General features: G+C 36.1%; 1 protein-coding gene across 2 annotated transcripts in view; it reads left to right on the forward strand.

Annotated features, from left to right (window-relative positions):
* Wdr81 (WD repeat domain 81) overlaps positions 1-24,453 on the forward strand; it is a 369,840-nt gene that overhangs the window by 253,068 nt on the left and 92,319 nt on the right. For both annotated transcript variants that reach the window (XM_090398673.1, XM_090398674.1), the window contains one exon: positions 16,240-16,342. In XM_090398673.1, coding sequence (XP_090254799.1) covers positions 16,240-16,342 — 103 coding nt within the window. The remainder of the gene's footprint in view (positions 1-16,239; positions 16,343-24,453) is intronic.

The raw sequence follows: 24,453 nt of genomic DNA on the forward strand, positions 1-24,453 counted from the left end.
TCGATGCTCTGATCAAAACAGGTTACATGCTTTACTACAAAGCTGGAAATTATGATCAACTTAGGAGAATATTATTTTTAGTCCCATGGTATCAGTTACTGAATGGGAAAAATGTCAGAAATGCATGGGAATCTTAGAAAAAGTGCTTAAATGAGATGGTATCTGAATGCATCGTTAGTGTTCAAAGAATAAATAGGTTGGGAGTGAAATGGATGTGCAACCTTATTAAGCAAGAGATCCAATAAGATGATGATGTGTAAAGAATATTGTGAGAATAAGAGTGAGAGGAGTTATGACATATATAAAGCTCAGGCCAGAAAAGTAATTAGTATTTGTGCAGAAAGCTAAATCGGAGTATGAAAAGAAATTCGCTATGCAAGCTAAAGGCAATCCAAAAAAAATTTATCATTGTGCCACAAGCAAAAGAAGGAACGAATGTGGTAGAATAACTTTATTGAATGCAGATGGTACTCTAGTGTCAGAAGCTAATGAGATTGTTCAATTAATTAGTGCTCACTTTGCTAAGATATAACTAATATATAACCAGGTGTGTGTAACATAGTGCACAGTGCTACTACTACATTGGATGCAGAGTTTAGAGGTTCATGCAAATGAGGTTGAAGAGCTGTTGCATAACCTGGATAAAAATTTGTCTACAGGAACAAATGAAATATCAGCCCATTTGCTAAAGTAAAGATCAGCCGAATTGGCTAGGCCTTTCACATGTTTGTATAACTTGAATTTCAGGTCAGGAATGATACCACAGGAATGGAAGGCATGTATGTTAGTTCCATGGTACAAAGTGGTGCAAGAACTGATGTGTCTAACTACTGACCTATCAGTATTTCTGGTGTGGTAATGAAGATTTTAGAGAAGTTGGTAAGAACTTCTATACAGAAATGGGTAGACAAACATGCTATACTCTACAAACATGCTATAAACATACTGCAAGGAGCAGCATGGGTTTACTAAAGGAAGGTCATGTTTTAGCAAATTGCTCATATTTTATAACAGTGTTATGGCCGAATTGGATAAAGGGAATGGATGCACCATGATTAACATTGGATTTTTCTAAGGCATTTGATAGGATACCAGAAGAAAGACTGTTGCATAAACTGGAGAATATGGAATTGGAATATAAACTCTTGGCTTGGATGAGGGGATGGTTGACAGATGTCAAAAAGTGGTATACAGTGGGTCTGGATCTGCCAGATTTAAGGTGACCACTGGTGTGCCTCAGGGTTCAGTCCTTGGGCCATTATTGTTCAGTGTATGTATTAATGACATCAGGCAGGGTCTAACATCAGATGTACAATTGTTTGCCGGTGATGTGAAGATAGGCGTATTGCAATCAGGGATGCTACTGATATTCAGCACTTACAAAATGATTTGAATAGGAATTTGTAATGATTTGGGCAAATGAAAATGGCTGGCAGTTTAATGTTAAGTGTAATGTTATGCACTTTACACTTGTTTATGCACTTTACAAAAGTTTATATAACTCCACTAATATAATATGCCAGTTTCATATTATATTAGTGAGGTTATGCTACAAGAAACTGAAGTGGCAAGCGATCTTGGCATATTTGTGGATAAAAGTTGCAAATACAGCTCAGAGGATAATTGCATTGTTGAAGCAAACCTTGACATGTAAGGATAAGGAAATCACGATTTATAGTCTCCCTTGATGAGTCCTTGACTCCCCGGAGATCTCGGATAATAATAATCACTTGGTAGACACCAGGGAGAGCTAGAGGAGACTGTTTATCTCTTGAACATGTAAACCATGCTACTAATTTGTTGATAGGAAGAAAAGTAGTCACAAATTTGTATTTAAAAAATCTGGAAACAGATTTTCAGATCCCAAAAATGTAACAAATTGGAACTCTGCATACTAGGATTACAGGGAATTAAAAATCTGTTGCATGGCCCTATCTAAGAAACCATTGAATTTCTTATATCATTTGATGCTTAAGAGCTCCTGCTGTAATATTTGAGGTGTAGAACAAATGTTATAAGCACATTGCAATGAAGCTTTTATAATTCGTCTTCTGTGATGGATGAACGGATTGCTGTTGAATATAGTGTTCAGTGAAAGTAGGCTTTCGATAAATCGAAGTAATTAATTCACCTGGTGGATACTACTCCTTCGTTCACCAGGCGAATGAAGGAGCAGAATATCTAAAACGGACAATTTGTTGTCTTTTTTTCATAATAAATTTAAATAGTAAATTCGTGGATGTAATTAAAGTAAGTAATGTGTCTTCGTTATGGAGCTAGATAGGAAAAACATCATCTGTATATGAGAAAAGGACATTTAAAAGACAGCTTTACCAAGCAATGTATATATATATATATATCTCTCAGGTGGCAATACTGATTTTCAAATTGATTTCTGTGGAGATCTGCGCATTTCTTTTCCAAGATGGCATTGCTTTTAGCTGTAGTTTTGTTTCCACCATCACGGTGACTTGCACGCTTGCAGTAGTGATAAGCGATACCATGATTTTTCAATTGCAGTACGAATTGATATTGCAGAATTTCTGCTACGTAATTTAGCGTGTGAAAGTTGCTTTCAAGTTGCGGTGGTGGATTATCCATGTTAGTAACATGGAGAAAAAATACAGAAAATGTATTTCGGTAGAAGAAACGATGGCAATTCTGTGACGTGTAGATTGCCATGCCTGAACACGTGTGCATTTAGCAAAAGATCTTGGACTCTCCATGTCCACTTTGAACACGATAGTAAAAAACATGTCAAGCATTGAACTCAATACAAAGCAATCTGGCACTATGTCAAAAAAAAAAAGAGAAGCAAAAACAATCAACAATTAAAGATTTTTTAAATAGATAAATGTAAGTGATTGTAAATTCATTTATTTGCAGTTATTAAATTTTGTAATCGAGTATGTAGACTCGCATACTAGTAGTAAGTCGTCTTTTTAGCCTTTTTTTTAAAAATGTTTTTTTACATTTCCTGCTATTTACACTTTTTTCCATCAGTCTTCTGAAAAGTGTAAACAAGGAGTTTTACTGTGTGTATGTATGTATATATGTGTATGTGTATATATATATGTGTGTGTGTGTGTGTGTGTATATATATATATAATATAGGATTTTTGACCTGGAAATTTCCAGGAAGTTTTCAAATTTTTGGATTGAGGGTGATGCAAATATTTGGAAACTCAGTTAAAAATTTAACTTGCCTTAATCATGCCATTCATTTAGCAGTCATTGATACATCTTATGAAATTCATGAAAACTCAAGTGACAGATCCAAAACTGATAATAGTGCAGATAGTTTTGAAATGGACAAAAATAGTGGTATTTGATCATATTCATGTAAATACTTTTATAATTGAAATATCTAGGAAAGATATTAAAAAATGCAATAATGACAATGTTCTTAAAATATTTCTAAAAATTTTTGTTCTAAATATTTCAAATGCGTGTGCTAAATTTATTCTAGTCCTGGGAATTCCCAGGATTTGAAAAAATATTATCTTGCATCTCAGGAATAGAAAATTGTCAAGACTCAGCAAACCTAAATATTTGCGTGCACACGAAGTACACTCATCCGTGGCCATTAGATCTTGTTAACTGGTGAGCTTGTGCAGACTGGACAAAATAAAATATTTTTTTATTTAATAAAAAAAAATATATATTTTTTCAACCATGGTTCAACACTATTGTGGAGCTATTATTGAATTAATTGCTCCATGAATAGAGGTAAAATTTTGCAGACTAGACTTTGCATAATTTGTTGAGCCCTGTGTGTGTGTGTGTGTGTGTGTGTGTGTGTGTGTTTTCTTGATTCCTTTCAATCATATGCAAACCTTTGTAAACAAAGGTTTGCATATTGAAAACATTCCAAGCATGGAACTTTTTCAGTCCCAGATCACAGTTTTGCTTATTGGATGCTCAAAGTGGCCAGAAACAGTATTTGGATTCCACAGCAAAGAAACCTAAAACTTTTAGACTTCAGTGATTCATTTCATTTGGTTGGATTCTTAAGTTTTCTCTTACAAACAATTTGCATTGAATTGTATCATGAAAGCAATTATTATTGATATAGAAACATTTATTCTTCATCCCACTTTAAATTATCATTCCATATCTACACATCGGTTCTCCAAGAAGTGCGCAAGGATGTACAGAGAAGAACCAGACATATTGCAGTTACCTATCCTCAAAATCTCCATCTTCATTTTTTGTTTATACCAAAGCAAAGTCCCGATAAGTAGACTATCAACACATCCAAAACTAATTTTGAAAGAGTCAAAGGTAGAAAACTGGCATTATGTCCAATCTGTGTATATGTATGCACACACACAATCTTACATCCAGTCTCATTGTTGAGGGGGATAGAAGAAGTTAAGGAGAAAGAAGGAATCTATAAATTAAAGATATCAAGAAATTATATACTTGGTATGATCCTTTATCCAAGTTTAAGCAAACAAAGTTTGTGCCTGAAGTATTTTCATGACAGGGGCATTATGGGATACTAAGGCAAGTGATGTGAAGTCATTAGCATCTATATATGATTTGTCCCAGCCTTGAAAATACTTCAGGTGCAAACTTTGTTTGCTTACACTTGGATGAAGGATTAAACCAAGTAAATTATTTCTTGATATATTTAATTTATAGTATAACCAAGTGGAAAAACTTCCAACAAAAGAAGTAATCTCTTGACATATTTCTTGAGCAACCAAATGTATGGAGAAGACCAAAATGGGAGTTATGCTTTTTAGTCTCTTTCCAAAGCTGTAGGTTGTAACTTTTGTCTGGTCATGCTTCTACTACTTTTTACTTAAGTAGTTCTCCTGCAGTGTTACCCATGAGAAAAGACAATCTTTTGGCCTCTTATTTTTCTTCCAACTGATCATCTTATTAAATAATCCTCCCTCTCTCCCCCAACAATTCCAAACAATACTGCTTTTGTTTTGTTCCAATGTCATCAATCAGAAGAGTCATGTCTGGATTTAGATATCAATTCATTCTCCTGTTCTGTGTTGTCTTTTAATTCTCTTCTGTTCCATCGTATCTATCCTACAATTTCGAAATAACCCATCTTCAACTATTCTGAAGGCAGCAAACAATTATCATCTACATGCCATTTTCTACAAATATTTTGGTGGTTACTGTTCATCAGAATTGACATCAGTAATTTCTCTGTTCTCCACACAGTCCATCTTCAGACTCAGAACAAATTACTTGTCCTCTTTTATTTGTGTCATCTGATGTCTTTTGGAACAATCTTCCTCCCCCTCCAAATCCATTGTTAGCAAATTTCTTCTTTCCCCACAAATTTCTTTCATTTACATTGAACATCCTCTAATATGTGAATTCTAGTTAAAAAAAAAAAAAAAAAGTAAAAGAAGAAAAAAGGTTTCACCTTCTGCATTGGTCTAGGTCAGTCATGGTGAACCTTTTAATGTGTGCATGCCAAAAATATACAAATGAAATTACTGATGTGCCAGGCAGTTTTCAGTAGCAGAAAAATTAATAGAAAATTAATTAACTTAATTTATTTATAATATATATTTTATAAATATTTTATTTATATCATTATCATCAAATTCCTGCCATGTACCCTCAAGGGGTGTACAGGATATGATAGTACTACATTAAAAATTTACATCATTACTCTAACTTCCTATCTACAATTTTCCTCAAAATCAGTCTGTTACTTGTCAAGACCCCAACATTATCAGATCATATATTTCTATTGTCTAAGGCACTTTGTACCGTATCAATCCACCTATATCTTGGCCTTCCTCTGGATCATTTTCCTGCCAACCTGGCAGAGAACACTTGTTTTGCCAATCTTTCCTCGCCCATTCTGTTTAAGTGAGAATGCTACCTGAGATTAGCTCTGCTAACGCATTCATGGATACTGACAATGTCAAGTTCTTTCGTAATATCCTCGTTTTTAATATAATATTGCCTTTGATGCCATCTGTTTATGCTTCTAATCTTTCTCAGGATTCTCATATCTGTGGTCTCTAGTCTTTGGTCAAGTGTTTTACTTCTGACCCAGCTCTCAGATCCATAAGTTAAAACTGGTTTGAACACTGTCTTGTATACAGCTAATTTAGTGTTTTCCACTAATTTCTCTCTTATTCCATATGAATTTATTCAATTGACTTCCTACCATACCAGCTTTTTTGATTCTGTTGTCTAATTCTATATTTAATTTACCATCTTCACTAAAAATCGTGCCTAAGTAGCCGAAATATTTTACTTGTTCCACAGGTTCTCCATTCACAACACAGCTGACATTTTCAATGTTTCTGCTTATTTTCATTGTCTTTTTATTGCTGACCTTCATACCATATCTATTACAACAATTATTCAATTTAGTCAGTGAATCTTGCAGACTTGTAGCAGATTTATTTAGAAGTATAATATCGTCTGCATAAAGCAAAGAGCAGACATTAACATTTCCAATTTTGATATCATGTTTAATACCACTTTCCTTCATAATGTGATCCTTATAGATAATGAATAACAGAAGGGATAATGTACATCCTTGTCTGACACCAGATTTAACATTAAACCATCTTCCTGTACTTCAATTCTAACTGCTGACTTACAACTCAAATAAAGACTAAGTATTGCTTGATATAATGCCCCACTGACACCATATAACTGTAGCATATTGAATAGCTTCTCCCTTGGCACCGTGTCATATGCCTTTTCCAAATTGACAAAACTTAAATACAGATCTTTGTTATATTCCCATGATTTCTCCACTATTTGTCGTAAAGTGAAGATCTGATCCTGTTAGCCTTTATTTGACCTGAATCCAGCTTGTTATTCACCAAGCTATTCTTCCACAATTCTTCTCAACCGTTTCTCAAGTATACTTGCATATATCTTACCGGGAACACTCAGTAGGTGGAAATGCCTCTGTAATTCTCACATGCAGTTTTATTTCCCTTTTTATATATGGGTACTATGAGAGCTCTACTCCAATCATTGGGAATTCGTTCCTGTGTCCAGGCTTTCTGAACTATGCATTGCAGCCACTGTAAGCCTTGTATACCACCATACTTCAGCATTTCTGGTCATCTACTCCTGCTGCCTTTCCACATTTCATGCCTGGTCAGTGTTTTTTACCACTGTGCTGTCATCACTGCTTGTTTCATTTAGCAGTTTTTCGAAGTAATTACTCCATACTTCAAGGATATCTTTTTCTCCCTTTTTCATGTTACCTTTATCATCTCTAACTGCTTTTACAGCACTCTTTCCTCCATTCCTAAGCTTCTTTAACAACCTCCAGAATATTTTGCCACCTTCTTGATATTTATTTTCTATGTTTGTGTCAAAGTCTTCCTTGACTTTTGTTTAGCTAGTTTTACACAGTGTTTAGCTTTCTTACATTTGTCTCTGTATTCTCTAAGAGCACAAGCTGACTGATTTGCCAGGAACGTTTGATATGCTTTCTTCTTTTCCTTCACTGCCTCTTTAATTTCCCGTGTCCACCGTGGAGTTCTAATTTTTCCATCCTTGCAGACAACTTCACCACATGCCTCTCTAGCTGAATCAATCAGGGTTTTCTTCAAGGTTTGGTTCCTGTTCTCAAACATTTTTTTTCCCAATAATCTTTGTGTATTTTAGTCAATTGTTCACATCTAAGAGCTGCTCAACTTTTATTTGCTTTAAAACTTTCTTACATGTTATTCTTTTCGATATGAAATTCAATTTTATCCTGCTCAAGACTAAATAGTGAGCACTTCCAATTTCAAATCCTCTGTACACTCTGGTGCCCTGCACCAGGGAGAAAACATCACTGTCAACAATAACTTAGTCAACTAGACTTTTCTTATTCCTTGCCTCTTCTCTCCATGTGAATTTGTGCACATTTTTATGTTGGAAGATGGTGTTAGTAATAACCAGTCCATGTCCTGTGCAGAAATCCAACAGATGTTTGCCATTATTATTAACTTTGCTCTTTTCTCCAAATTTCCCAAAATATTTTTGTATGTCTCACAATAATTTCCTACTCTGCTATTTAGATCCCCAACAAGGACCAACTTTTCCTTTTTCATTGTGTCAGTTGCTTTTTCTGAAACTTCAAAAAATTCCTCTTTAGTAGAAACTTCTGTGGGACCATAGGCACAAATAAGTCTCATTGTCCAGTTCCCCATTCTCATAAAATTGCCCACATTACTCTACTTGAGACTGCCTGCCATTCAAGAAGATTAGCCTCGTATTTTGTGTTGAATACTATGGCTACTCCTTCTTTTCCTCGATTGTCACTGCCTGAATATAACATTTTGTATTTATTGCTCAGAAAGATCTTGCCAGTTTTTGTCTTTTTTGTTTCAGTCACACCTATTATGTCGATCTGGTACTTATCTAATTCCTCAGCTAGCTTCATTTCTTTTCCATTCAGGCTTCTTATGTTGATAGTACCGATCTTTAACTCTGATATTGAGTTGGGATGTCTTTTCAGATTTGTTCCAGTAGCTGACTTTTCGCTGTTCTCCCTGGTTCCCTGCCGAAAACAACTGGTAATTAACTGGGCGATGCCCCAGCCTGCATGAAATTTTGTCATGCTGTACCATCATTTTGTATTTTGGTTTAATCAATAAGAATACAATTTGGTCGGCTAATTCCCAAATTGCCAGCCCATCCTCGTTCGTTCAGTATCCAGGTAGATACCCAACAGGGTGCACCACGAGAAGGTGAGGATTGGAAATTAAGTCAGAACTCATGGTTGTTTCTCCGCATTCCTTTAAAGGCTATGTGGAGGTCTACTCTCAGTTATACAGCTTTGACCCTTAAGCACCCTATTTTATTTATATATACATTTATAATGTTCTTCATCATAAATTGATAATTGTATTATTAAATTAATTTTAATGATGTAGAAAGTATTTTACCCTGGGTAGAATCTCTGTATTACTAATCTTGGTATTTCTAGTCTGGTTCCAACTGATGAGACCTCAATAAAGGTCGCAACCGGTCTGGGTGGTGGCCCCTTGCCTTTAATGCAAAACATCATACATCTCCTCCAGGAGATGTGCTTTGCATTAAGGGTAAATATTAAGATTAGTGATCAGAGCTTATTCTACGTTTACCAAGAGTTGCCTTGGTCTTGCACTACTTTGAGGGTCAGCTAGACTTCCAATACGTGCAGGCGCAAACTTGACTTGTTTGTCTGTTTGCTTACTAGGGAAATGCAGTAAAACCAGGTTTAAAATAGCTTGGTTTTTAATTTTAATGATGTTGGTTTGAAAAAATATTTATGCATTGTAACTCACCATCGAAGTTAGCTGAGCAGGGGAAGCAACAGAAAGATGTCAACTTGTTGGCGAAATGCTTACCATATTTACTCGAAAATAACTCGCAACCCTGATTTTACTTTACGAAAAAAGACATTAAAAGTTATATCTCGCACAAGAAAATGTTTAAACATGTTCATGCAAGGCGATAGTAACTCGCTCCCTGCAGTACAATACACCCTCCCCAACAGCCTTTATACTGCAGATGCAAGAAAAAGTAGTTTTAATTTATCCCTGAATAAGGTACAGAGCCTTTTGCAGTCTGTGTAATATATTTCCTAACAAATAGTGCAATCACAGACAGCTGGAATAAAAATGGTGCTAACTAATGAATCACATGCTCCCTCTCACAGAAACTATGCAGTATAGACTTGATCAAAACCATATGTTGCACCTGAAACACAGTATCTAACACAAAAACTCTTGTCAAATTTTTCAATTACATGAAATAAGTATTTGTTTTATTGCATTTGAAATTCTCTATGTCATTATGACAGCTCACAAAGGCTAACTTCAAAAAAAATTCTACCACGAATTGAAATACGCCATATAATGCATGTGTGAATTCCCATGCCAGCTCAAATGCAAATAAGCATCAATAAAATTCAACTAAGGGTAGAAACTTTGTGTGAATTGAGCCTCTGTTAATGAGATGTTCCGTCAGAACGATGAACGACACCCATCGAGAATGTGTTAAAACTAAGAAATATGTAGTGAATGTTATGACAGTTTCAGATGTTATAGAATTCGGTTGAAGAGAATTAGCATTTCAACTCAATAATTTTCAGTTGCCTTTGTCTTTGGGTCACGTGATCTTTTAATACTGCAATCATATGCATGTCTTCATAGCTACCCTCTGGTGTAAAAAACAAAATTTAACTTGTACGTATTGTAACAATGAAAAAAAAAAGTGAATAATCTATAAGCATAGAGGCCTGTGTAGCTCAGTGGAAGTGGTGCTTGCATCCTCTGTGCTTGGTCGCTCGAAATTAGACTTCAGTTCAAGTCTAGTCGCCGACTGGAGGAACTTTTTCCCGAGTTAATCGATCTCTGGCACGGGCAAGCAGGTTTTTCCTCCCATAAACTTAAGAAAATTGACCGTAGTACCCACATTACTTCAGACAGTAATATATCTTGTTAGGATGAGGTACCAGGAGATGGCAGCACATGTTTGTCAGCCTCTTGATCGGTGGCTGCTATAATTATGATAGACATGGGCCAGCTATTTCTGATTGGCTACCGCTGGAGCTTGAACTGCCCACTCAGTCTCCAAAAGTGAGATAGGGTATAAAAGCCTCACCTACTCCCTATAAGGGAATAAATGGCATTAGTTGATTTATGTTATTTATATATATAAGCATATAAAAGGATATCACCTGTAAATCATTGACATGCCAGCAAAATTCTCGGACGTGCCACCTCTGGCATGCGGGCCATAGGTTCGCCATCTATGGTCTAGGTTAATTTCCTCAGTGTTTTTAACAAACAGTTGACAATAATAATGTGCTTTATCCTTTCCTTCATGCTTACATGGTGATCAGAATACATCATAAAAATTATGGAAACAGCTATCATGTTAAAGTAAAACTTTAGTTTAATATAAACAAAAAATAAATGCTCGCCGATTCGACCTTACATTAAGGTCATCATCTGGAGTACACACACATATATTAATATATATACACACACACACACACACAAAGAAACAAGCTGCACTACAATCTACATGGTATGCTAAAGTTACTGATCAACCATCAAAACTATTGGCCCGACCTCTGTTGGAGAAAAAAAAATTCCTACATCGAAGCTAGAGTCCTGTTATTATTATTATTTATTAGGTTATAAAATTAAATTAAGCTGGAGAGCAACATGTTCACACAAAAACATTACTTTTATAAGTTACCTATATAAATTACAACAAACCAGTATGGATGATGGCCAATAAAGCTAAAATAATTGCTTATAGTCCTAAAGTCAGGGTTTGTTGAAAAACGGAGTGGGCTGAATGTGTGCCATCCAAATTCTTGGGATTTTTATGCCATCATTATTGTTAAGATTAAAGTGGTTAATCAAAATTTCACAGGCTTATTTAAATTTGCATTCATACCAAGTTGATGTTTTCATTTTCTGGCCACATGGCTGCTGAATGCTAAAAACGTTCCATAGCCATCTGAACAAACAACACGAGTGCATTCTATTTACTATTGAAATTGACAATCAGAACTCGCTTCCTTTCCTGGATACACTGATCACACGTCCTCCCTCAGGCAGTCTATCCTTCACTGTTTACTGCAAGCCTACACACAATGGTCGATATATATATGCTAACTTATATCATCAGCCTTTGCAAAAAAAAACTTGAGTCATTAACACCCTTAAAAACAGAGCTATAACAATTTGCTCTAATGAACAAGCTCTTAAATAAGAATTACAAATTATTAGCAATAAATTTATAAATAATGGCTATAGCAAAAATACTATTAATAAAGTTCTTCATAAAACTTCATCATCAAAAAATAATATAGACTACAGTAAAACCATAGCTATCCCATACATTAAAGGGTTTTCAGAAAAAAATTAATAGAATTCTATACCATTATAATCTTAATGCCACTTTTAAACCACCTTTAAAATTAAAAAACATACTTAACTCCTCTAAGGATCCTCTCTCCCCATTGGCACACCCTGGAGTTTATTGCATCTGTTGCACCTCTAACTTGCCTTCTAATGGGGAAACTGGATGTACAATCCCTATCCATAAAGAAAGAACACAAATGACATGTACATTAAATTTAACAATCTTAGAGAAGCAGGCCTCTCAGATCATGCTCTTAACGCCCTCACCAAATTGATTGGAAAAGTACATGTTCTCTGCATCATACAAAAACCTGGTATGAATGGAAACTTAAATAAGCTTATGAAATTTTGATTAATTACCCTAATCTTAACAATAATGGTGGCATAATAATTGGATGGCACAATTCAGCCCACTTAGTTTTCCAACAAACTCTGACTTTAGGACTCTAAGCAATTATTTCAACTTTATTGGCCATTATCCATATTGGTTTTTCATAATTTATATATATACTTATTTAAGTAATGTTTTTGTGTGAACATGTTGCTCTCCAGTTTAATTCGATTTTATAACCTAATAGATAATAATAAAATAGGACTCTAGCTTTGATTTGGTAAGTTTTTTTTTTTTCCACAAGAGGTCAGGCGAATAGTTTTGACGGTTGATCAGCAACTTTAGCATACCATGTATAATCTGCTTTAGTTGGAAAGATATGAATTTGATTCCTGTTGTAGAAGTAAGTGAAGCATCTCACATGAAGGTGGCAGGATCCAACTTTTAAGTGCCTTTTTTTTTGTGAATCCACATACAAAAAGGTTGTGTCCATAAACGTGTATGGTTATAAACTGGCCAAATTACTTGAATGCAAATTACCAGGGATGCAATCTGTCACCAGAGCTGTTCAGTCTTACACTGGAAGAAGCAACCAAAAAGGCCATAAACAATGAAGACTCCAGAATCAAAATATGTGGGGAAAATGTGACAAATTTAAAATTTGCAGACGACATTGCATTACTTGCAAGCACAGAAGAAAATCTACAGTGAATTTCTGATAAAATAAAGGAGGAATGTAAATAATATGTAAATAAAAATGTCTGATAAAATCTGGATTAAACATAAATATAGACACAACAAAAATTATGCAAATAGGAAAAAGAAAAGAAGCACCAATCTGGAAATTGATAGTAAGAATCTAGAGCAGGTAGAAAACTTTGCCTACCTTGGAGGAGTTATTGAGTACAATTGTGAAATTATAAAAGATATAAACAGAAGAATCAGTCAAGCATCTCAAACTTTTGGACGACTTAATAAAATATGGAAGTCAAGAGACATCAAACAAGTAACAAAAGTAAGAATCTATGAAACAATGGTCCTCCCAATACTCCTTTATGGAAGTGAATGCTGGAATCTCAAAAAGTCTGAAAAGAAAAAATTATTAGTTAATGAAATGGGTTGGCTAAGAAGATTACTTGGAGTATCTCTGCTGTATTGACTAAGAAACGAAGACATAAGGAAACGACTGAAACAAGAAATAACAATAATAGACAAAATCCAAGAAAGGAGACTGTGATGGTTTGGCCATGTGACCAGAATGGGAACAGAAAGACTATCATCTAAAGCCTTGAATACAATGACAGAAGGTAAAAGATCCAAAGGACGCCCAGAATCAGATGGATAGACAAAATGAAAGAGGACCTGAAAACTAAATCACAACAAGCGACACCAAACTGGACAGAATTGTTCAGACTCTTCCGGGACAGACAGAAGGAAAGAGTTCATTCGGCCTCATCATCATCCACATGGATGATGGAAGAGAGAAGAAGAAATTTTTAATAGATGATATGAATGTTTCACTCACTACCACAACAGAAACTGAACTCAGATCTTTCCAACCGAAGCGCATTATCTGTTCACCATTACAAATTTAGAGAAAATTAATCTAGACTAATACAGAAGATGGAATTTTTAATTTTATATTTAGATACTTTGATGTTTAGATAACTTCAAAGCAACTAATCTTAGCTGCTTTGATGTAATCTAAACAGACAACCAATCTATTATTCCTGATATGCTGTGCATAGTGTCTCCTTTCATTTTTCACTGTTTTTTTTTAATTATTTCTGCTTGTTAAAAAAATATAAATATGCATTCTGTTTTATCTAACAAAGGATTTTAAAAATATTTACAATTATAAACATTTAAAAAAATGCATATTTCGTGTTAATTATGGAAAGAGATTTCTTTTTAAAATGTTACTTTTTTTGGATATCCAACAATAAAGCAAATTTTCTCGGCCTTTAAAAGAAGGTACAATCATGAGTTCAGTTCTATCTCCTATTGCCCACTTTAACATGGAAACTTTCAAGTAGCATACTCTAGATTTCTTGACTTTCAAACCTGAAGTTTGGCTTGATTGATATTATTTAGCCATCATGGTTGCCAAACTTTAAAATGTTCTCCTTAACCACCTGAACAAACAATACAAATACATACAGTTAAGCATTAAAATCAAAAACCAGAAGGTACTTCCTCCCACCTCTGTAAAGTCTTTTCTTCATAGAAACTATGCAGATGAATTAACTTTCTTATAGCATTAATTAGGTGCATTTCCAGTCAAGAGTCATTGTCACCACCAACACTTCTCATGAGGTGCACTATAGAAGCACTTAACTGTGAGTTATAGGATCCTGCATGCCTAAACTAACATAACCCTCTGAAGAGGGTGAAACCAGTGGTTCTCATCATATTTATTTGAAGTTTATATATTGCCAACTTTATGTATTGTCTTATTTATTGTTGAATAGATTCAACACTGAAACCCATCCAAAGTGATACACAACAGTTTTTAAAATATTAAAAATAAATTGCCAAAAATTAGATTTTTTTTTTTAAAACAGTTTTTAAAAATAATTATGCATCACTAAATAAATTGAAACCAGACATCTGATTATTCTAATTTGTTAATTCAAGATATTTAAAAATTTTGTTCATCTCACAAACAAAATTCTGCATTTTTATTTGCATATCATCTAAAATACTGTTGAATACCTCAGGTTCACTATACTTTTAAGCATAAGCAGTTGGAATTTTACATAACACTTATGAGATCAGTGCATTGTTCTCAATAGAAGATGTTTCAGATATTAGATATTACTAACAGTTTCCTTACTGGATGTAACACATACCATGCTTTCACGCGATTCTCCACATCCTAGTGTCCTCTCATCACTGTAGACTTGTGTGACAGGAATCTTCTTTTCTGAAAGTAGTTTTATCCTTCAAACCAGCCTGAAGAATATGGGCAATTAACAGACACAGTACAGTGACCTCATAGGCTAGTTTCTTTGGTTGTAACACAATCAAACCAATTATCACTTATAGACCAGCAAGAAATATGATTTGTCAGACACTGCTTTTCTGACTTTTCTTCCAGAATTAAAGCAATTTGATATTTGCATTCTTAGCACTATTATAGTTGTCATTGTGGGTTTATCTACAGGAGGTGGATTTACAAGCAGATACATGACTCTTGATCCTTCATATTGATGACTGCTGTTGCAATTTTACACTCTTGTACTGTACATCAGATATAAAGTAATAACTATTCATGAGTATTATCAACTAGACTGATTTGTGTTAATTTTTCTTTTGCTGATGATCCATGTACCTATGTTACTTTCTTCCCTGATACATCCAAATATGTAATTGATTGTCAAAATGTACCAAATGGATAATACATTTTCACAAGAATCCCACTGTAGAAATCTATCTTCAGTATTTTTCCATGTTTGTGTTATGGTTGCAGTTCTTCTATATGCCTCTATTTCTAGTTATTATTCAGGACCTCCACGAAATCACAAGACTGACTGTGGGAAGCCCATCTTGCACAAACTATCACGTCATTCTTTAAACCTGTTGACTGTCTGCACATTTACCACCCTATCAGGCAATATGGTCCAACCAATAATCTACATGGGAAAAAAAAACAAAAAAACTTCTCACCTTCTTACTTGCCACTCTCTTTTGAAAATGACTGTTGCTATTCAGGACTTTCATGGAGTCACAAGGCTGATTGTGGGAGGCCAAACATAAATACAAACACACTAACTTGCTCCACTTGAGTGTTCATGTCTGGAGAGGGAAAGAGTGTCCTCACATCCCATTCCAAACATTCACACCCAAATGTTTGGAATGGGATGTGAGGACACTCTTTCCCTCCCCAGACATGAACACCTACTTTATTTCTCTATTCTTCTTTTATTCTCTACTTAATTACCCATAGTGGAGAAAAAATAATGGTTAGTTTCTAGCTTCTTTATAGAAACCCCTGTGTTATTTCATGATTCAGCCAGTTTTATTTTTTATAATTAGGTATCACCCCCTCCAGAGAACGTGCTCTAGAAGAAGTGCGTGAAGTTTTTACTCCCGAATTGGCCTATCTTTCATACATTCCCTTTTGTAAATTAGCTGGAGGGTAAGTATTGCCATAATAAATTGTGACACAGCTATTATGAAATATTTATATTATAATTGATTGATTTTTGTAGCCCTGTAGAAATGGTATTTGCATCCATAGTACCAAGTTGCCTGAAGAAAGGCATTAAAAGTTTGATTCTAGTTACCGACTACTGGAACTTTTTTATTAATCCTTTCTTCATTCAGTTCCTGAGTTAGTCAGTCTGGCATTGGAAAAACAGGACTTTTCTCCCAAAAAAATCAGGTTTCTAATCCCATAAAAGAAAAACAGTCACAGCACTCAAAGTGTTAGAGACCAGAAGTTGTTTACCATACTCCTCCTTTTTGTGATTAACTAAGGGTAGAACTTGGCTGCTTACCAGTCTTCAAAAGTTAGTTTTTTTTTTTTTTTCACCACTAAAAAAAAAAAAAAAAAATTAAGAAAATAACCTGTCATTTAAGACTCGCTGGTTGACATTTTTCTAAATAACCAACAACATTGAGCAGTTATGAAAATTTTTAAGGTGATACTTACTGCTAAACAGTTTCTCTCATAACACCCGATGGCTCAGGGTATACAAAATTTTTCAGAAATGTTACTTGTCACTCCTTGGACTCATCTGTACCCCCTGATCTTTCCTAGCACAGCCACATTTCAACTATAGCTTTTGCAGCCACCAAAAAACTTGTACTTTTTTGCACAAGACGCTACTTCACAGCTGTGAAATGTATACAAAGCTCAAATCTCCCATATTTGGGGTTGTACACCAAAATTCCCTCTAAGATTGCTTGATTATATCCAGAAGAATGCAATCCTGCTAATTAATGATCCCTCTCTCACATATCCACTTCAACCTCTCTCTCTCTCTCATAGACATTTCTGTTTTTTGCCTTGTGCCTCTCTACAGATGCTTCATGGACAGTATTCTGCTGAATTGGTCACTATTATTACTCCAAAATGAAGTTCTTTCTTGATATCCTTATGATAGCCATTGATGTCATCTATTCACTCCTCTCTTTCTCAGAACTCATATCGGTGGTCTCCAGTCTTTGATTAAGTGTTTAATTTCTAACCCTGCTCTCAAATGTATGTATTAAAATTGCTTTGAACACTGCCTTGTATAGCTAGTTTAGTGTTTTGACTAATTTCTCTCTTATTCCATATGAATTTATTCATTTGATACCATACTATCTTTGCTAATTCTGTCATCTATTTCCAAATTTAATATGGAATCTTAACTAAAAATTGCTCCTAAATAGCTGAGATGTTTTACTTGTTCTATAGGTTCTCCATTCGGCATGCATTTGATTTTTTTCATTTTTTTCTACCCATTTTCATTATTTTTTTTTTTATGGCTGATTTTCATAGCAAATTTATTACAGCAGTTATTCAATTTAGTTAGGGAATCCTGTAGACTTCTATTCGATTTATTTAAGAGCTTAATATCATTTGCAGTCTTGATATCATTTTTAATGCCACTTTCCCCAATAATATGATCCATATAGATAATAACAGTGGAGATAATGGGCATCCTTGTCTCACACCTAATTTAAAGTCAAACCATCTTCCTGTTCCTCCTTCAATTCTAACTGCTGACTTACAACTCAAATATAGACTCCATATTCCTTGATATAATGTCCCATAATTGTTGCATTTTGAACAGCTTTTCTCTTGGCACCTTGTCACATGTCATTTTCAGATCCGAAACGTAGATACAGATTTTGTTTTATTTCCATGATTTTTCAACTATTTGTATTTAGTGAAGATCTGATCCTGACAACCTCAGTTTGGCTGGAACTCAGCTTGTTCTTCAATTTCCTTTCCACAATTTTTCTTAGTCCTTTCTTAAGAATGCTTGCATCAACCTTACCAGGAACACACTCATTAGGGAAATTTCTCTGTAATCATAATCACACTTTTATAGATGGGTGTTATGAGAGCTTGGCTGCAATCATCTGAAATTTAATCCTCTGACCAGGCTTCCTGAATTATGCAATATAGCTACTGTAAAATTTTTAAATACTTTCATGTTTATTCTTGTAGACAGGCTTATACGTTGGTTATGCATTACTAAATCACTTAAGGAATTGAACAACGTAGATATGAATATAAATTAAATTACACTTTAATAGGCCGACAGATAAAAAAATTCGAAAAATTAAAAAAGAACTCTACCGTCAATCCAAAACTTGCTACCAACACCGTAATCAACCTTTCTTCAGTCACCCTGAAGCACTCAACTCGCTTTCACGTGGCCACAATTTCGCCATTGCTCCCAGAAAAATACCTAGTGAGGATATTATATTATGATCCAGATTGAACGTGGAATCCGCTACCTTCCACATCAAATTGCCAACAGTGTAAGACTGGATGTAGCTTGTGTCCTCTCCAAAGCAAGACCACCAAAAACCAACATATCCAACAAGGAACATAAAGCTCTATAGGAAATGAGGAATAATAAAGAATTGGTTATCACCAAAGCAGATAAGGTAAATGCAACTGTAGTACTTAACGAAAAGGCCTACACAGGTAAGCTTAATGCTCTTCTATTAGATCAGGCTACTTACCTCCCTATCGAATACAATCCCACCAACTCACAAATTAGAAAACTTCACAGGCTCCTTAAGAAAGTCACTTCTTGGCCTGTAGAAGTTACCAACAGATTAAAGCTGTTTAACTCTATACTCCTCTGTATTTACCGACTCCCAAAAATACATAAAGAAAATGTGCCATTACGTCCCATAGTGGATGGGATGTAATGGCACACCAAATTAGCTAAACATTTGGCCAAAGAACTCATGCACTATACTGGCAACACACCATCACACAAAAAAAATCAGCCCACTTCAAAGTCAGCATAGGAAACCTTACATTCCAACATACTGACATAATGGTCAGCTTTGATGTCTCCTCCTTATTCACAAATGTCCCACTCAAGGAAACTTTAGAGCCAATCCAAGCTAAATTTTCTCCCAATATCGCAGCCCTATTTCAGTTCACAATGAACTCGGCTATTTCATTTGGCAGGGAAAATTCTACAAACAAATAGAGGGGACAGCCATGGGTTCACCACTCTCCCCACCCTTGGCCAATTTCTTTATGGAGACCTTTGAAGAAAAAGTCTTAACCTCTGCCCCACAAAAACCAACCATATGGCTTTGCTACGTTGATGATGTATTTGCTATTTGGCCACATGGCCCTGAAACACTCCTCTCCTTCTTAACATACTTAAACAACCAACACCCCAGAATCAAGTTCACCCTGGAAAAAGAGGAAAACAACAGCCTCCCTTTCCTAGGCACACTAGTCACCTGCCAGCTTGATGGAACCTTGATTTTCTCAGTTTATAGAAAACCCACCCATACAGGCAGATACATTCACCAACAATCCCCCCTCCCCCCCCACACACAACAACAATATGAAGCGGTGAAAACACTATACAACAGGGCTAAACTAATCTGTTCTAATAACATGGCCCTAAACACTGAACTAAATCACATCCTGAACACTTTCTCAGCCAATGGCTACCCACCCCCCCCCCCAAAAAAAAATCCAGAAAATATTAAAACCTACAAACCACAGTTCCCCCCCCCCTCCACAACAAAGATTACTCTAAATCCATCACCATTCCCTACATCCGAGGCACGTCAGAAAAAATTACTAAAATCTTAAAAAAACATGACCTGACCTCCTGTTACAGGCTTTACAGAAAATTGGCATCCCTTATTCGCTCCACCAAAGAACAACCACTTCCCCTAGACCTACCTGGTGTATACCAGGTCCCTTGCAGTTGTAAACTGTCTTACTTTGACCAAACAGGCAGGACAGCAAATATCAGAATTTCTGAACACAAGGACTACATCCGTTTTCACAAGTACAGCCATTCTGGTCTTGCAGACCATGCCCTGGATACACGCCACAGAATACTGTGGAAGAAAGCTACAGTAATACACTGTAGCAAATACAAATTCGAAAGACTATTTATGGAATCAGCCTCAGCCCTAAGAAACTCTCCAAATCTCAACAAACTTGGTTGTATGCGACTGCCCCAAATTTGGAAGGCTTACATCTGCAGACCTTTGGCCCAACATCTAAGAACACAGTTAGCCTGCTAGAGGGCACCATCAGGACTTTTAGGAGAACAATAGCTTCATCTCTTCATTCTCAGTTACTGTGTTGTATTGCATACATGCACATGCCTTTTTTTTTTTTGTAAGTTCCTTTTGAAAATGGCAACGTGATGTTGCCGAAATATCGGAAATATTTATTAAAGTGTCATTTAATTTATATTCATATCTATGTTGTTCAATTCCTTAAGTGATTTAGTAATACTTTCATATTTAGGCATTTCTGGTTAAATATCATCTATTCCAGCTGCATGTTATCCACATTTCGGGTTTTTGCTGGCTTTTTCTACCACAGGTATTGATATACAGGATGTCCGAAAAAGAACTTTGTGGTTTTCAATGAAATTTATTTTATGACATTTTGAAGTAGAAATGTATGTGGCATGTAGCATATATTTTCAAAGTACAAGGTCATGTCACAAGTTTGATTAACTGTTAGTGTAACTCAATGTGTGCACCATTTACAGTCCTACAGACATCAAAATGGAATTCCACACTCAGACCACCACACTTGGGTAAGCATATCCATAGGAATTGCTTCTATGGCACAAGTGGGCAAGGGACTTAATTTTTTTCTTGATATGCAATGTCTTTTACATAGTCCTAAAAGAAGAAATCCATTGAAGTCAAATCAAGACTGAGTGGTAGCCAAGCAATGGGACCTATGCCTATCCATTTTCCTGGGAATCAGTTGTTGAGCACAATTGCTGCATAATGTTTGATAGAAATTTGAAGTTCAAAGGTCACATAGCAAAAGTTGCAAATACATCTCGGAGGATAATTGCGATGTTGAAGTGAACCTTGACATCTAAGGATAAGGAAGTAATTTTGCCTTTTTTTTTTATAAGGCTTTGATAAGACCACAATGTGTGCACATTTGGTCTTCCACATTCCAAGGGGATAAAGAAGCTGTGGAAATTGTGCAAAGAAGAGTTACAAAGATTATTTGAAATTTTTTGTTATATTTGATGAAATTTTTTGTTATATGGAAGGTGGGTGTCCATGGAAGTTTGTTTGCAGTCAAGAAAGGAGTAAGAGCTAGTTTTTTCTGTCATGGAGCAGTGAGTAAGTGGAATAATTTGCCCTTAGGGATAGTGAGTGCATCTGGTGGGAATGAATTTAAGGGAAGGCATGACAGCTGGTTTGGGTGATTTATAGCCTGCCACGATTGAGGTCCTTAACTCCCTTGAGGTCTCAAATAATAATAATGTGGCAGGCTCCATCCTGTTTGAAAATGAAGTCCTCCATATTCTCAATCTGGGGAACTATCTAAGTATGCTGCACTCGTAATTGTCTCCTCATGGAAAAATATGGTTAACAATGTGATCATCCATGATGCTACACTAGACATTGACTTTCAGGCTGTTTCAGATTTTCTAACCCTCACACCTGACAATTATGGTGATTCACAACTCCATGCACATGAAACATTGCCTCATCAGAAAATAAAATGCTCTGCAGGTAGTTGTCATGTTCAGCAATGAGGTCTAACATGGTGGTCACAAACTGAACTCTTTGTGGCCTATCAGTAGGCTGGATGTGATGAACTAGCTGCAATTTACAAGCATGAACTTTCAATCTCTTGTGAACATCATGCACTATGCTTTTAGGAATGTTTAATTGACAACTCTCACTACAAACTGAATATTTCAGTCTACGTTGAAAAGACAGTTGAATTCATTCCACGTTTTCCGCATTTGTAGGCCTACTGCGCCCTTTTAAAACACTTCCTATTTCCAAGAACTGCTGATGTCACTTGGAGCATTCCTACCATATTCCTACCTGAAATTCCTTTGAACAGTTGTTACTTACTTAGTTTCTGCAAACTATAACACACACTGTGCTTTCTCTTGTGGCTGTGCCATTACTGCAGCACGGTGCATCTGTACAACTATCTGGTATGTCAGTACTGCTATCTGGTGGACAACATTCATGTCGCTTTATGAATATCATCAAAAAACCATTGTATGTTGTTCCAATACAAATCTTCGGAAGCTTGATGCAACCGTATTTATTGAGATTTGGTTGGTTTTTGAGAGCTGCTGCTGCTTCTAAGAAAAGTCTCTCTTTCTTGAATTTGCTGTGGTGGAGCATGGTGGTTTTCTTCCATGATACCCTATGAGTGGTGTCCAAAACATGGTCAGCCAAGCCTGAATGGCCATAGTTGTGTTTGAAGATGTAAGACTTGTGTTCCTCTAGACGGATGGATGCTGATCTGCCTGTCTGTCCAAAGTACGCAAGCTTACAGGAACAGGGTACTTTGTAAACCCCAGGCAGAGAGAGAGGAGGGAGCTGATCTTTCGTAAAATGGATAAGGATAGCAAGTTTGCGGTGGGGCTTATATGCTGTGTGTAGGTTGTACTGTTTTAGTATCTTGGCTATTTTTTCGGATGTGCCACGGATGTAGGATATGGTGATGGCATTTTTAAAATCTTGTTGACGAGAAGGACGGGGAATGGGGGAGGAGTTGATTATTTTTTTGATACTGTGATCGCTGTAGCCATTGGAGAGGAAAGTGCCGTGTATGTGGTTAAGCTCAATAGTGAGGGCGGTTCCACTGGAACAAAGATTGTGGGCTCTCTTGGTAAGAGTTTTAATAATGCCATATTGTTGAGAGGGGTGGTGGGAGAGTTTGTGAATGTATCTGCCTGTGTGTGTGGGTTTTCTGTATACGGTGAAGGTAAGTGTATCATTAGGCAGGCGTGTGACTAAGGTGTCTAGGAAGGGTAAACAATTGTTCTTTTCCTTTTCCATAGTGAACTGGATTCTTGGATGTAGACTATTGAGATGATTGAGGAAGGAGTCTAATGTGTTTGGGCCACGAGGCCAAATAGAAAACACATCATCTACATATCTTAGCCAGATAGAAGGTTTGAGTGGAGCTGAGTCTATGGCTCGTTTTTCGAAATCTTCCATATAGAAATTGGCAGGGGGGGGGAACCCATGGCAGTTCCCTCTATCTGCTTGTAGATTTTGTTGTTCCAAGAGAAATACCCAGAGTTAATGGCAAAGGAAAAGAGATCTAAGATGTCAGAGGGAAAAACGGTTTACCAAAAATCCACAAAACCAATTCCCCACTCAGGCCTATAGTAGATGCCACCAATGCACCTTGCTATAGACTATCTAAACAGCTGGCCAACTCTCTGATCCCCCTCACTGGAAGGTCCCCTTCCTATATAAAAAACTCGACCCACTTTAAAGCCCTCACAGAAAATTTAACCTTGAATAAGACAGACATATTGGTAAGCTTTGATATCTCCTCTTTGTTTACCAATATTCCCTTAATTGACACCTTATATCTCTTAGATCTCTTTTCCTTTGCCATTAACTCTGGGTATTTCTCTTGGAACAACAAAATCTACAAGCAGATAGAGGGAACTGCCATGGGTTCCCCCCTCTCATCCCCCTTGCCAATTTCTATATGGAAGATTTCGAAAAACGAGCGATAGACTCAGCCCCACTTGCTATCCTTATCCATTTTACAAAAGATCAGCTCCCTCCTCTCTCTCTCTGCCTGGGGTTTACAAAGTACCCTGTTCCTGTAAGCTTGCGTACTTTGGACAGACAGGCAGATCAGCATCCATCTGTCTAGAGGAACACAAGTCTTACATCTTCAAACACAACTATGGCCATTCAGGCTTGGCTGACCATGTTTTGGACACACCCACATGGTATCATGGAAGAAAACCACCATGCTCCACCACAGCAAATTCAAGAAAGAGAGACTTTTCTTAGAAGCAGCAGCAGCTCTCAAAAACCAACCAAATCTCAATAAATACGGTTGCATTAAGCTTCCAAAGATTTGGGAAACACTCATCACCAGAGGTCCCACCTTACATTCCAGGTCACCTACTACTGATAGATAGTCCTATCTAGGTAGGCGCTCTACCTAGATAGGACTTTAGTGTCACCCACGTGGTTGGGCTTAGTATTGTTTGTTATTTGTGTATATGTTACATTAATTGTTTTTGCAATCCCCGTAGATGTCCTAGTGACTAGGAC

This window comes from Typopeltis vanoorti, chromosome 10 (assembly GCF_054136105.1).
Source record: "Typopeltis vanoorti isolate ZY-2024b chromosome 10, IOZ_Tvanoo_1.0, whole genome shotgun sequence".
NCBI classification, from domain to species: domain Eukaryota; kingdom Metazoa; phylum Arthropoda; class Arachnida; order Uropygi; family Thelyphonidae; genus Typopeltis; species Typopeltis vanoorti.